We start from the raw sequence: 14,489 nt of genomic DNA, 5'->3' as shown, positions 1-14,489 counted from the left end.
ATATAATGACATAAAATTATATATAGATATTATAAATTGAATCTGAAATATATTAAAATTTTCCTTATATATTTTCCGGTCGCGGTAATAATTTTGGACGTGAACTTAACGTTCTTTTCTGTGTTGATCCCAAACACGAAATAATGGGGAAGGAGGTGAGCGTATTTATATCTTTGTTTATTCGCATCATCCTTCATTATTTGGAATTATTTTTCTCGTATAACGAAAGATCAATGTTCAAAGTATTAATATACGTTGCAAAGAGAGTTAAAAAGGCGATATATAAGCGTTAAATTGGAGAAGAAAGTGAATGATAAAATGTAAACAAACCAGCACCTGATAAATGAGATTTGGAAAATTTTAGATATTTTTGTTCTGGGAATAAAAGATTGATGGACTCCAGGCTGTGGGACTGATAACCTCAACCTCCTCATCTTCCACATTGGACTGAAGAAGCCGCTAGTTTGGCAAAACTTCCAAAATATAAGATACCCCAATATTGCCCAAGTGTCTCGTTTAACAAGATTTTTTAAACCATTTAACACCTGCGTGACCCTTGTGGGTTTAGCGCCTACTTTTAATTGCAAGTAGTAATAAAACAATAACAAACGTTAAAAAAAATCATCACCTGTGTTTTTTCGTTACTGTCACGACGACGATATTTTTTTTTTTTTTTTTTTTTTTCATCCCCTCAAGGAAGGTTCCTTGATGTTGGTGAGGGGCTCTTGATTTAGGGAATTGGATCTGTGCTCCAGTTCCCCGAATTAAGCCTGAATGCCTTCCACATCCCCCCCCAGGTGCTGTATAATCTTCCGGGTTTAGTGCTTCCCCCTTGATTATAATAATAATAATAATATTTTTTTTTTCATTTTTTTTTAATTGTCACTTTTTTTTTTATTTTCAGTCAGAGACGACCGCCACCGTCAGGACCAGGAAGTTCCTGACCAACCGGCTCCTTAACAGGAAACAAATGGTACGTACGGTCGTTTCCGCAGCCGCGTTTCGAGGTGGATTATTTCAGGGCGGCCGTCGAAGGTGTCTCCGGAGCTGCGACTGAAGTTGTACTGGCTCTCTGGGGCTCCTAGTTGGATGTGACTTGAACCTGCCTAGCATAGGCCAGTAGGCCTGTGCTAGTGCTCCTTATGTTCTTATACGTGATGTGTTGTTTGTATTTGCTTCAGTTTGCCCCTTTTTTCTATACGACCCTTATGGGTTTAGCGCTTAGTTACGATTGTAATCGATGTATTCACTTAATTTTGTATGACCCTTGTGGGTTTAGCGTTTAGTTATGATCGTAATAATCAATACATTCACTTAAGTGTCCTTTTTTTCATTTATGTCGCTTATTAAACGGTCGATGCATCATAAAACAAAGTAATCTCCCGGGATGATTTGTGACGCTTTACGGTCGAGCCGACGAGTTATCCAGAGTGATTTTTGTTCTATGAATTAACCGAGCCATATTTAAACATTTGTAGCAACGTTAATGTTTGCATCGACTCCCCTGCTGACCACATCCTAAACTTCACCACATTCGACGGTGCTTCCGTACGCCAGTATGGTTGCTTCTCGTGTTGGTGAGTTGTGTTGGTGGATTGGTCGGCAGATCTGTTTAATAAGCTAGAGTAAAATGCCAGGTAAACTTTATTTGCCTTCCGAAGCTTGTGTTTCGGAAGGTCGTGTCTTGGCTGACAGACAGCGCTCGCATGACGACAAGTTTGTCACGTGTTCGGTTGTACTACGCTTGATAATTAACTATATACTCAGAGGCGCTGTTCAGCGTACCTTGACCTAAAGAAGAAGTTGGCGTTGTTTAGGTGCGAGGATGTTTAGTGTCGTGGTGTTAGTGCTGATTATCTTATTGCATATATGTATATATACGTATATATATATGTATATATATACGTACATATATATATATATGTCGTACCGAATATGTAAAACTTACTATTTTGGTTTAAATAGCAATGTTGTTCTTGCCAAATAAGACTAGCAAAAATCTATGTATGCAATAATTTCACAAAAATCATTCCGATCCTAACGAAAAAATGTATTTCGTTGTGTTTGTTTATTATTAAATTGTAAAATTGTCTAAAATATATTTACTAGTTGGATTAGGGTAAATTAAATTGCGCTTGCTATAATAAGGTTAGGTAAGTTTTCTGGGGTTCTTTTGGTACAAAATTATTAATTTTACAATAACAATGAAAAAATTATATCTTTAAACCTATAAGAGAAATTTTTAGAAAAGACTTAATTTTAAACTAGTTCTTGCTAATTGACCAATTTTACCTATTCAGCACAATACAGTGGACCCCCAGTTTACGATCAGCTCCCAATACGACCAATTATATAAGTATTTATGTAAGTGCGTTTGTACATGTATGTTTGGGGGTCTGAAATGGACTAATCTACTTCACAATATTCCTTATGGGAACAAATTCGGTCAGTACTGGCACCTGAACATACTTCTGGAATGAAATAATATCGTAAACCAGGGGTCCACAGTGTGTGTATATATATATATATATATATATATATATATATATATATATATATTTATATATATTATATATATATATACATATAATATATATATATATATATATACATACATACATACATACATACATATACACTCGTGCAGTATATATTTGTGCACATGCACCTTGACGGTACCGAGAACTGTATACATGTATATTTTATTACCATAGTGCTTTAAAGCATTATAGTATTCTAATTGTGTTTAACTTTTGTTATCTTTTTTATATGGAATAGCTTTATGATAAGGCTCTTGTGCTTTCCAGGTCGTGGATGTACTGCACCCTGATCGGGCTACCGTACCCAAGTCTGAAATTAAAGAAAAACTTGCTAAGGTAAAGAATTAGAATCGTAGGTTTCCATTTTCTCTGTTCACAAATTATTTCTGAATATCGTGTACATGTTCCTTGTCGGTCAGTTAGCATAATCTCGTTGTCTCGTATGAGAGTTTACCGTATTAACATTTTTGTTTGAATGTGTTTTAGGTAGCTAATATAATAATAATTATTTCTACAAGCACATGTACAAGGTATACAAACCACAGCTGACATCAGTAACGTACTACTGTATAGGATGCCCATTGTTATGCAGAGTATTTCAAGCAAATTAAGTGAATTTTGTCCCAGGATGCGACCCACACCAGTCCACTAACACCCAGGTACCTATTTACTGCTAGGTGAACATGGACAGCAGGTGTCTTAAGAAAACCCGTCCTAATGTTTCCAACTGTGCTCCTCTGCACAGCTTGAAACCCTGAGATGAGGTTTCGTGTCCTTCCTCTACATTAGTTATTTATCTACTTCCAAGTCCAAAATAAACACTAGGCATACCAGCTACTGGAGAGACCCATAAAACCAACCTTGGGAAAAATTGCTCCCCCCCCCCCCCCAAAAAAAAAAAAAAAGACAAATGATTTCTGCCCCCTTTAATAAACCCTATTTCTAGCTACCTACCTGGACTCCACTGGAATTGAGCTCTATGGGTCAATGCCCCCATGGCCTCGTGGTGTTTTAGTGCCTGATCGACCAGACTGTTACTACTGGCCACTACCTCCTGTCTGAAAGTGACCAAAATCCTTGTCAGTGTTGCATGAGAACAATTTACTTACCTGAATGAACTTTACTGGACTTTGCTCAGTAATAACTTGCACGGAGACAAACACACAAGATCAATTAGTCTATATTTTGATCCTGATGATCCCAGAAGGGAATCAAAATATACAGGTCAATTAATCTATTGTTTCTGTTTCCATGTACGTTATTATTGAGTGTTAAAAGTCATTGTAAACAAGAAATGCAAAAAATTAGGCTGTAATCCAATGGAATTTTATTGCTTGCATCAAATTACGAGTTGCTGCATTTTGTAGCACCAGACTAGCTGGGCTCTGGGAATCGAAGGTATATTACTAGATTATTTTTTGAAACAATTGCAATACTACTATTATATATGATGGAGTGTTTGAACTATCATTAATATTTCAGATGTACAAAACTACTGGTGATGTTGTTTTCTGCTTTGGCTTCAGAACAGCCTTTGGTGGAGGCAAGAGCACAGGTTTTGCCCTCATATATGATACCCTTGATTATGCCAAGAAGATCGAGCCTAAATATCGCCTCGTAAGAGTAAGTAATTCCAACAGTATACCTTTGTAATGGCAGAACTACCTACAGAATGTTAGGCAAAAGGACACAGGTGTAACTAATGTGACATTTTATTGGGGCAACATTTCGCTCTCCAGGAACTTCGTAACAGCTTGACAAAACTCGTGGAGCGCAAAATGTTGCCACAATAAAATGTTGCATTAGTTGCATCTGTATTTTCATTACTTGTTATAGTAGTTGGCGTACAGTATTGCCAATTCTGATACGTTTGCAGTCATGTATAGACAAACAATAGTTTGATGTATTGAGCTCTGAAACTTTTTAGATGGGGAATAGGAATCCAAAAACTGTGATGACCCTTTATGATAGGAAATGCCGGCAGACGACACATGAAGCGAGCATAACTTCTGATTAATATTCATCAAAAGTTTTTCTTCTGAGATTTTTATTTTGGAGTTAATAGTGTTGGTTCCTCCACAGCAAGGATTGTTAGAAGTTAAGAAAACTGCTCGTAAGCAGAGGAAGGAACGCAAGAACAGAATGAAGAAGGCGCGTGGTACGGCAAAGGCTAAGTTGGCTGCTGCTACTAAAAAGGTAGACGTTGTTTGTCAAGCTTTCTGGGGTCTACTATTCTTCACAGCCACTTTGGCCTCATTAATTTGTAATCTTGTCCAGCATTGATGGTGTCCAACATTGGTGGTAGTGTCCAAAGCTGGTGGTAGTGTCCAAAGCTGGTGGTGGTGTCCAACACTGGTGGTGGTGTCCAACAGTTTTAGGGTTTTATATGTGCAAATCAAGAATATTTTTGTAATAGTATTTATTATACAAGAATAGGATAGACCGAGGGTTGATGGTGTACCATTTGTTAAAGCAATCTTCTTCAATTATTGAGGCCAAAGTATTTGTATGTTTCAGTGTTATGTAAGTGCACGTAGATGCATGTGTTGTGAAGTTTCACAGGTAATCTGTTTAAGTTCACGAAAAGAACTTAGTTTTTCCTGTAACATTCACTATATACTTCATCTCGCCATTGAAATTGGTTCATAATTTTGTAACTTGATTATACTGTATCTCGAGTAAGTGTAAGTTGTAAATAAAAATGAAATTTTATTTAGATTTACACTTGAGCAGTAATACCTGAAACTTCCCACAAAATTGTTTATTGATGTGCAAGTTTTTCTTTTTAAGTATTTTCTGGTTCGAGCAAAGAGGTAAGTTTGATCATAGGTCCCGCTTGATTAGTGTATTGCTAGAATGCTTATCACCTTTCTTGGTTTTTCTTTGCAGAAGGTACGTTAGCATTCTTGGACCTCTTCACACACACATCGGATGGGTAACCGTGCTGGGGGAACATAACGTGTGGGTGTGGTGTGTGTGTGTGTGTGTATGACTCTTTAACACGAGTGTTTGACATGGTAATGGTAGTATCCACGAGAAACTACGGGATTGCCACAGCATGGAATTTGCCATGGGTGTCTTACCATGGAGCTGCTTTGCATTTGATTGTTAATATTTGTGCTGTGTAATTATGCTTGCTGTCTAACCCTCGTGTAGTAATTTATTTTTATTTGCCTTGTATTAGTTAATCATTTACTATGCATGTGTAATAAGCTAACTTGTTCTGCATTTAGCATTTTTTATTTTTTTTTTATTATCACACTGGCCGATTCCCACCAAGGCAGGGTGGCCCGAAAAAGAAAAACTTTCACCGTCATTCACTCCATCACTGTCTTGCCAGAAGGGTGCTTAACACTACAGTTTTTAAACTGCAACATTAACACCCCTCCTTCAGAGTGCAGGCACTGTACTTCCCATCTCCAGGACTCAAGTCCGGCCTGCCGGTTTACCTGAACCCCTTCATAAATGTTACTTTGCTCACACTCCAACAGCACGTCAAGTATTAAAAACCATTTGTCTCATTCACTCCTATCAAACACACTCACGCATGCCTGCTGTAAATCCAAGCCCCTCGCACACAAAACCTCCTTTACCCCCTCCCTCCAACCTTTCCTAGGCTGACCCCTACCCCGCCTTCCTTCCACTACAGACTGATACACTCTTGAAGTCACTCTGTTTCGCTCCATTCTCTCTACATGTCCGAACCACCTCAACAACCCTTCCTCAGCCCTCTGGACAACAGTTTTGGTAATCCCGCACCTCCTCCTAACTTCCAAACTACGAATTCTCTGCATTATATTCACACCACACATTGCCCTCTGACATGACATCTCCACTGCCTCCAGCCTTCTCCTCGCTGCAACATTCATCACCCATGCTTCACACCCATATAAGAGCGTTGGTAAAACTATACTCTCATACATTCCCCTCTTTGCCTCCAAGGACAAAGTTCTGTCTCCACAGACTCCTAAGTGCACCACTCGCCCTTTTCCTCTCATCAATTCTATGATTTCACCTCATCTTTCATAGACCCATCCGCTGACACGTCCACTCCCAAATATCTGAATACATTCACCACCTCCGTACTCTCTCCCTCCAATCTGATATCCAATCTTTCATCACCTAATCTTTTTGTTATCCTCATAACTTTACTCTTTCCTGTATTCACTTTTAATTTTCTTCTTTTGCACACCCTACCAAATTCATCCACCAATCTCTGCAACTTCTCTTCAGAATCTCCCAAGAGCACAGTGTCATCAGCAAATTGCAACTGTGACAACTCCCACTTTGTGTGATTCTTTATCTTTTAACTCCACGCCTCTTGCCAAGACCCTCGCGTTTACTTCTCTTACAACCCCATCTATAATTATATTAAATAACCACGGTGACATCACACATCCTTGTCTAAGGCCTACTTTTACTGGGAAATAATTTCCCTCTTTCCTACATACTCTAACTTGAGCCTCCCTATCCTCGTAAAAACTCTTCACTGCTTTCAGTAACCTACCTCCTATACTATACACCTGCAACATCTGCCACATTGCTCCCCTATCCACCCTGTCATACGCCTTTTCCAAATCCATAAATGCCACAAAGACCTTTTTAGCCTTATCTAAATACTGTTCACTTATATGTTTCACTGTAAACACCTGGTCCACACACCCCCTACCTTTCCTAAAGTCTCCTTCTTCATCTGCTATCCTATTCTAGATCTTACTCTTAATTCTTTCAATAATAACTCTACCATACACTTTACCAGGTATACTAAACAGACTTATCCCACTATAATTTTTGCACTCTCTTTTATCCCCTTTGCCTTTATACAAAGGAACTATGCATGCTCTCTGCCAATCCCTAGGTACCTTACCCTCTTTCATACATTTATTAAATAATATTTCTTGCTTCCATTTTTACTGTGTACCTGTGGTCATGTGCACACTTCTATCTTAGTTTTTCTTCAGAAATTTCAATACAAAATGTGTTTTGCCTCTGATTAAGTCCTGAGGTGTTCCTGTCCATGAATGATGTCTCCTGCAGTACTTGTAAATGAATGTATGTGTTGAGAAGTGTGATTCTCATGGTGAGTGATTTAAATGGGAGATGTCATGCGTACTGATGACTGCTATACTATCGTAGTTTCTGTAGTCATGTGGAGTTGGGAAGTATGTGCGCGGAAAAAAGTTGAAATAGAATACAGACCAGGAGTAAGATGAACTTAAGGAAAATAAAATTACGAGGGAGACTTGAAAGATAGGGGAAGATAATGTCATGATACATTTGTGGATGGTTCTGTGAAAATTAATGTAGAGTACCGAATAGAATAAGAAAAACAATATGCAGGAATTAGTGAAAAGGCTGAAAATATTATCTTTGAATAATGGGAAATTTATTGGTAAGACTGAATAGGTGTTAAGAATGTTTATTGTATATTGTAGCAAGAATGTTACAAGCAGTGATATTTTATCTGATTGATGTGTGGTGAATGTCTTCCAGTGATTGAGAAATTACAAGAAGGGAAGTATAAAACGTTGATTGCAAGAGGGATGTGAAATTTAAACTGGGTTGGAAAGGAGTGTGCTGGGAGGGAGTTTAAAGGTAAAGCCATAATTTTTTTTTTTTTTCTTAACAAGTCGGCCGTCTCCCACCGAGGCAGGGTGACCCAAAAAAGAAAGAAAATCCCCCAAAAGAAAATACTTTCATCATCATTCAACACTTTCATCACACTCACACATTATCACTGCTTTTGCAGAGGTGCTCAGAATACAACAGTTTAGAAGCATATACGTATAAAGATACACAACATATCCCTCCAAACTGCCAATATCCCAAACCCCTCCTTTAAAAGTGCAGGCATTGTACTTCCCATTTCCAGGACTCGAAGTCCAACTATATGAAAATAACCAGTTTCCCTGAATCCCTTCACTAAATATTACCCTGCTCACACTCCAACAGATCGTCAGGTTCCAAGTATCGTTTGTCTCCATTCACTCCTATCTAACACGCTCATGCATGTTTGCTGGAAGTCCAAGCCCCTCGCCCACAAAAATTCCTTTACCCCCTCTTTCCAACCCTTTCGAGGACGACCCCTACCCCTCCTTCCTTCCCCTATAGATTTATACGCTTTCCATGTCATTCTACTTTGATCCATTCTCTCTAAATGACCAAACCACCTCAACAACCCCTCTTCTGCCCTCTGACTAATGCTTTTATTAACTCCACACCTTCTCCTAATTTCCACACTCCTAATTTTCTGCATAATATTTACACCACACATTGCCCTTAGACAGGACATCTCCACTGCCTCCAACCGTCTCCTCGCTGCTGCATTTACCACCCAAGCTTCACATCCATATAAGAGTGTTGGTACTACTATACTTTCATACATTCCCTTCTTTCCTCCATAGATAACGTTTTTTGACTCCACATATACCTCAACGCACCACTCACCTTTTTTCCCTCATCAATTCTATGATTAACCTTATCCTTCAGAAATCCATCCGCCGACACGTCAACTCCCAAGTATCTGAAAACATTCACTTCTTCCATACTCCTCCTCCCCAATTTGATATCCAATTTTTCTTTATCTAAATCATTTGATACCCTCATCACCTTACTCTTTTCTATGTTCACTTTCAACTTTCTACCTTTACACACATTCTCAAACTCATCCACTAACCTTTGCAATTTTTCTTTAGAATCTCCCATAAGCACAGTATCATCAGCAAAAAGTAACTGTGTCAATTCCCATTTTGAATTTGATTCCCCATAATTTAATCCGACCCCTCTCCTGAACACCCTAGCATTTACTTCTTTTACAACCCCATCTATAAATATATTAAACAACCATGGTGACATTACACATCCCTGTCTAAGACCTACTTTTACCAGGAAGTATTCTCCCTCTCTTCTACACACCCTAACCTGAGCCTCACTATCCTCATAAAAGCTCTTTACAGCATTTAGTAACTTACCACCTATTCCATAAACTTGCAACATCTGCCACATTGCTCCTCTATCCACTCTATCATAAGCCTTTTCTAAATCCATAAATGCAATAAAAACTTCCCTACCTTTATCTAAATACTGTTCACATATATGCTTCAATGTAAACACTTGATCTACACATCCCCTACCCACTCTGAAGCCTCCTTGCTCATCCGCAATTCTACATTCTGTCTTACCTCTAATTCTTTCAATTATAACCCTACCGTATACTTTTCCTGGTATACTCGGTAAACTTATTCCTCTATAATTTTTACAATCTCTTGTCCCCTTTCCCTTTATATAAAGGGACTATACATGCTCTCCGCCAATCCCTAGGTACCTTCCCTTCTTTCATTTTTTTTTTTTTTTTTTTTCAACAAGTCGGTCGTCTCCCACCGAGGCAGGGTGACCCAAAAAAGAAAGAAAATCCCCAAAAAGAAAATACTTTCATCATCATTCAACACTTTCACCACACTCACACATTATCACTGCTTTTGCAGAGGTGCTCAGAATACAACAGTTTAGAAGCATATACGTATAAAGATACACAACATATCCCTCCAAACTGCCAATATCCCAAACCCCTCCTTTAAAGTGCAGGCATTGTACTTCCCATTTCCAGGACTCAAGTCCGACTATATGAAAATAACCGGTTTCCCTGAATCCCTTCACTAAATATTACCCTGCTCACACTCCAACAGATCGTCAGGTCCCAAGTATCATTCGTAGTAGGTAGTAGGTTGGTAGACAGCAACCACCCAGGGAGGTACTACCGTCCTGCCAAGTGAGTGTAAAACGAAAGCCTGTAATTGTTTTACATGATGGTAGGATTGCTGGTGTCTTTTGTCTGTCTCATAAATATGCAAGATTACAGGTACGTCTTGCTACTTCTACTTACACTTAGGTCACACTACACATACATGTACACGTTTATTTATACACACTCATCTGAGTTTTCTTTGATTTTATCTTAATAGTTCTTGGTCTTATTACTTTTCCTTTTATATCCATGGGGAAGTGGAATAAGAATCTTTCCTCCGTAAGCCATGCGTGTTGTAAAAGTCAACTAAAATGCCGGGAACAATGGGCTAGTAACCCCTTTTCCTGTAAAGATTACTAAAAAGAATAAGAAGAAGAAAATTGTCCCTCTTTCATACATTTATTAAACAAAAGTACCAACCACTCCAACACTATATCCCCCCCTGCTTTTAACATTTCTGTCATGATCCCATCAGTTCCAGCTGCTTTACCCCCTTTCATTCTACGTAATGCCTCACGTACCTCCACCACACTTACATTCTGCTCTACTTCACTCCTAAAAGATGGTATACCTCCCTGGCCAGTGCATGAAATTACCGCCTCCCTTTCTTCCTCAACATTTAAAAGTTCCTCAAAATATTCTCGCCATCTACCTAATACCTCCCTCTCCCCATCTACTAACTCCCCTACTCTGTTTTTAACGGACAAATCCATACTTTCCCTAGGCTTTCTTAACTTGTTTAACTCACTCCAAAATTTTTTCTTATTTTCATTAAAATTTCTTGACAGTGCCTCTCCCACTCTTTCATCTGCTCTCCTTTTGCACTCTCTCACCACTCTCTTCACCTTTCTTTTACTCTCCATATACAGTGGACCCCCGGTTAACGAACTTTTTTCATTCCAGTAGTATGTTCAGGTGCCAGTACTGACCGAATTTTTTCCCATAAGGAATATTGTGAAGTAGATTAGTCCATTTCAGACCCCCAAACATACACGTACAAACGCACTTACATAAATACACTTACATAATTGGTCGCATTTGGAGGTGATCGTTAAGCGGGGGTCCACTGTACTCTGCTCTTCTTATAACACTTCTGCTTTGTAAAAAACTCTCGTAAGCTACCTTTTTCTCTTTTATCACACCCTTTACTTCATCATTCCACCAATCACTCCTCTTTCCTCCTGTCCCCACCCTCCTATAACCACAAACTTCTGCCCCACATTCTAATACTGCATTTTTAAAACTATTCCAACCCTCTTCAACCCCCCCCCACTACTCATCTTTGCACTAGCCCACCTTTCTGCCAATAGTCGCTTATATCTCGCCCGAACTTCCTCCTCCCTTAGTTTATACACTTTCACCTCCCTCTTACTTGTTGTTGCCACCTTCCTCTTTTCCCATCTACCTCTTACTCTAACTGTAGCTACAACTAAATAATGATCTGATATATCAGTTGCCCCTCTATAAACATGTACATCCTGGAGCCTACCCATCAACCTTTTATCCACCAATACATAATCTAACAAACTACTTTCATTACGTGCTACATCATACCTTGTATATTTATTTATCCTCTTTTTCATAAAATATGTATTACTTATTACCAAATTTCTTTCTACACATAGCTCAATTAAAGGCTCCCCATTTACATTTACCCCTGGCACCCCAAATTTACCTACTACTCCCTCCATAACATTTTTACCCACTTTAGCATTTAAATCCCCAACCATCATTACTCTCACACTTGATTCAAAACTCCCCATGCATTTACTCAACATTTCCCAGAATCTCTCTCTCTCCTCTACACTTCTCTCTTCTCCAGGTGCATACACGCTTACTATAACCCACTTTTCACATCCAATCAGCAAAAAGTAACTGTGTCAATTCCCATTTTGAATTTGATTCCCCATAATTTAATCCCACCCCTCTCCTGAACACCCTAGCATTTACTTCTTTTACAACCCCATCTATAAATATATTAAACAACCATGGTGACATTACACATCCCTGTCTAAGATCTACTTTTACCGGGAAGTAGTCTCCCTCTCTTCTACACACCCTAACCTGAGCCTCACTATCCTCATAAAAACTCTTTACAGCATTTAATAACTTACCACCTATTCCATATACTTGCAACATCTGCCACATTGCTCCTCTCTCCACTCTATCATATGCCTTTTCTAAATCCATAAATGCAATAAAAACTTCCCTACCTTTATCTAAATACTGTTCACATATATGCTTCAATGTAAACACTTGATCTACACATCCCCTACCCACTCTGAAACCTCCTTGCTCATCCGCAATCCTACATTCTGTCTTACCTCTAATTCTTTCAATTATAACCCTACCGTATACTTTTCTTGGTATACTCAGTAAACTTATTCCTCTATAATTTTTACAATCTCTTTTGTCCCCTTTCCCTTTATATAAAGGGACTATACATGCTCTCTGCCAATCCCTAGGTACCTTCCCCTCTTTCATACATTTATTAAACAAAAGTACCAACCACTCAACACTATATCCCCCCCTGCTTTTAACATTTCTGTCATGATCCCATCAGTTCCAGCTGCTTTACCCCCTTTCACTAAATATTACCCTGCTCACACTCCAACAGATCATCAGGTCTCAAGTACCATTTTATTGTGGCACCTTTTTACTCTCCAGGAGCTTTATCAGGCTGGGTAACGACTTGATAAAGCTCCTTGAGAGGGAAACGTTGCCACAATAAAATGCCACATTAGTTGCACTTGTGTCCTTTTACCTAACATATTGTTGGTAATTCTTTCTTTCAACACACCGGCCGTATCCCACCGAGGCATGGTGGCCCAGAAGGAAAAACGAAAGTTTCTCCTTTTACATTTAGTAATATATACAGGAGAAGAGGTTACTAGCCCCTTGCTCCCGGCATTTTAGTCGCCTCTTACAACATGCATGGCCTACGGAGGAAGAATGCTGTTCCACTTCCCCATGGAGGTAAGAGGAAATAAACAAGAACAAGAACTAGTAAGAAAAATGGAAGAAAACCCAGAGGGGTGTGTATATACATATATGCTTGTACATGTATGTGTAGTGTGACCTAAGTGTAAGTAGAAGTAGCAAGACGTACCTGAAACCTTGCATGTTTATGAGACAGAAAAATGGACAGCAGCAATCCAACCATCATGTAAAACAATTACAGGTTTCCGTTTTACACTCACTTGGCAGGACGGTAGTACCTCCCTGGGCGGTTGCTGTTTACCAACCTACTACCTAGGGTTGGTAATTCTATCAACCTTAATACAAAGCCATAATAATAGCTAGTTTTTGTTAAGAGTAGCATATAGTTGTAGATGTCACCAGATAAGAGTTAGTGTATGAATAAATGACAGTGCTTTACTAATATGCTTCTCTTATATATATATATAAAATATATATATAAAAAATATATATATATATATATATATATATATATATATATATATATATATATATATATATATATATATATATATATATATATATATATATTTTTTTTTTTTTATATTATATATATATATATATATATATTATATATATATATATTATATATATATAATTTTTTTTTTTTTTTTTTTTTTTTTTTTCTAAGTATTTGATGAAATTTATGGAACATCGTAAGCATGTGGGTGGAGGCTTGTAATGCAATACACCGAACTACTGACAAGTAAAGCTGACCATCCTAAATTGTAGCATAAGAGGTGTTAATCATTTGATTATGGTTGATTCTCAGTAGTGCTCAACACCTTTGATCCTCAGTAGTGCTCAACACCCTTGATCCTCAGTAGTGCTCATCACCCTTGATCCTCAGTAGTGCTCAACACCCTTCATCCTCAGTAGTGCTCAACACTTGTGATCCTCAGTAGTGCTCAACACCCTAAATCACACCATAAGAGGTCTTAGTAGTTTGACTGAGATTATGATGTGTAGGCAAGAGTGGAAGTTTGAATTAGCTGAACAGGTGCTAATATGAAAGTATATGTTGGTGTGTTGTTAGCAAGGTAATTGTCATATGTACATCACTGGCAACTAAATTACTTGACTAAAAGGTGTTATTCTTGCCTGTTGTCTGTGTTAGAGGTATACACTTAAATTTTGTGATCCATACACCAGTCTATTTTGCTAATATTCTTTTTCTTTTTCTCCCCCACAGTAAATGTAGCAGAGAAAAATAAATATAACTCGTC

The 14,489-nt window shown here is 38.3% G+C and overlaps 1 protein-coding gene across 1 annotated transcript; it reads left to right on the top strand.

The window, feature by feature from the left end:
• Positions 1-76: 76 nt before the first annotated feature.
• On the top strand, positions 77-14,489 carry RpS24 (ribosomal protein S24). The gene is made up of 6 exons (XM_070079895.1): positions 77-155; positions 905-973; positions 2,808-2,876; positions 4,023-4,163; positions 4,623-4,736; positions 14,456-14,489. Exons 1-6 carry the CDS (start codon positions 144-146, stop codon positions 14,456-14,458), a joined length of 408 nt encoding a protein of 135 aa, XP_069935996.1. The 5' UTR covers positions 77-143; the 3' UTR covers positions 14,459-14,489.

This window comes from Cherax quadricarinatus, unplaced genomic scaffold (assembly GCF_038502225.1).
Source record: "Cherax quadricarinatus isolate ZL_2023a unplaced genomic scaffold, ASM3850222v1 Contig37, whole genome shotgun sequence".
NCBI classification, from domain to species: Eukaryota; Metazoa; Arthropoda; class Malacostraca; order Decapoda; family Parastacidae; genus Cherax; species Cherax quadricarinatus.
This window is presented reverse-complemented; position numbering and strand designations above follow the sequence as displayed.

What these genes read in the sequence shown, in the direction of transcription:
- RpS24 (XM_070079895.1), top strand. An exon ending in TTAAAGAAAAACTTGCTAAG is followed by an intron (nt 2,877 to 4,022) that starts GTAAAGAATTAG and finishes TTAATATTTCAG; the next exon opens with ATGTACAAAACTACTGGTGA. An exon ending in CTAAATATCGCCTCGTAAGA is followed by an intron (nt 4,164 to 4,622) that starts GTAAGTAATTCC and finishes GTTCCTCCACAG; the next exon opens with CAAGGATTGTTAGAAGTTAA.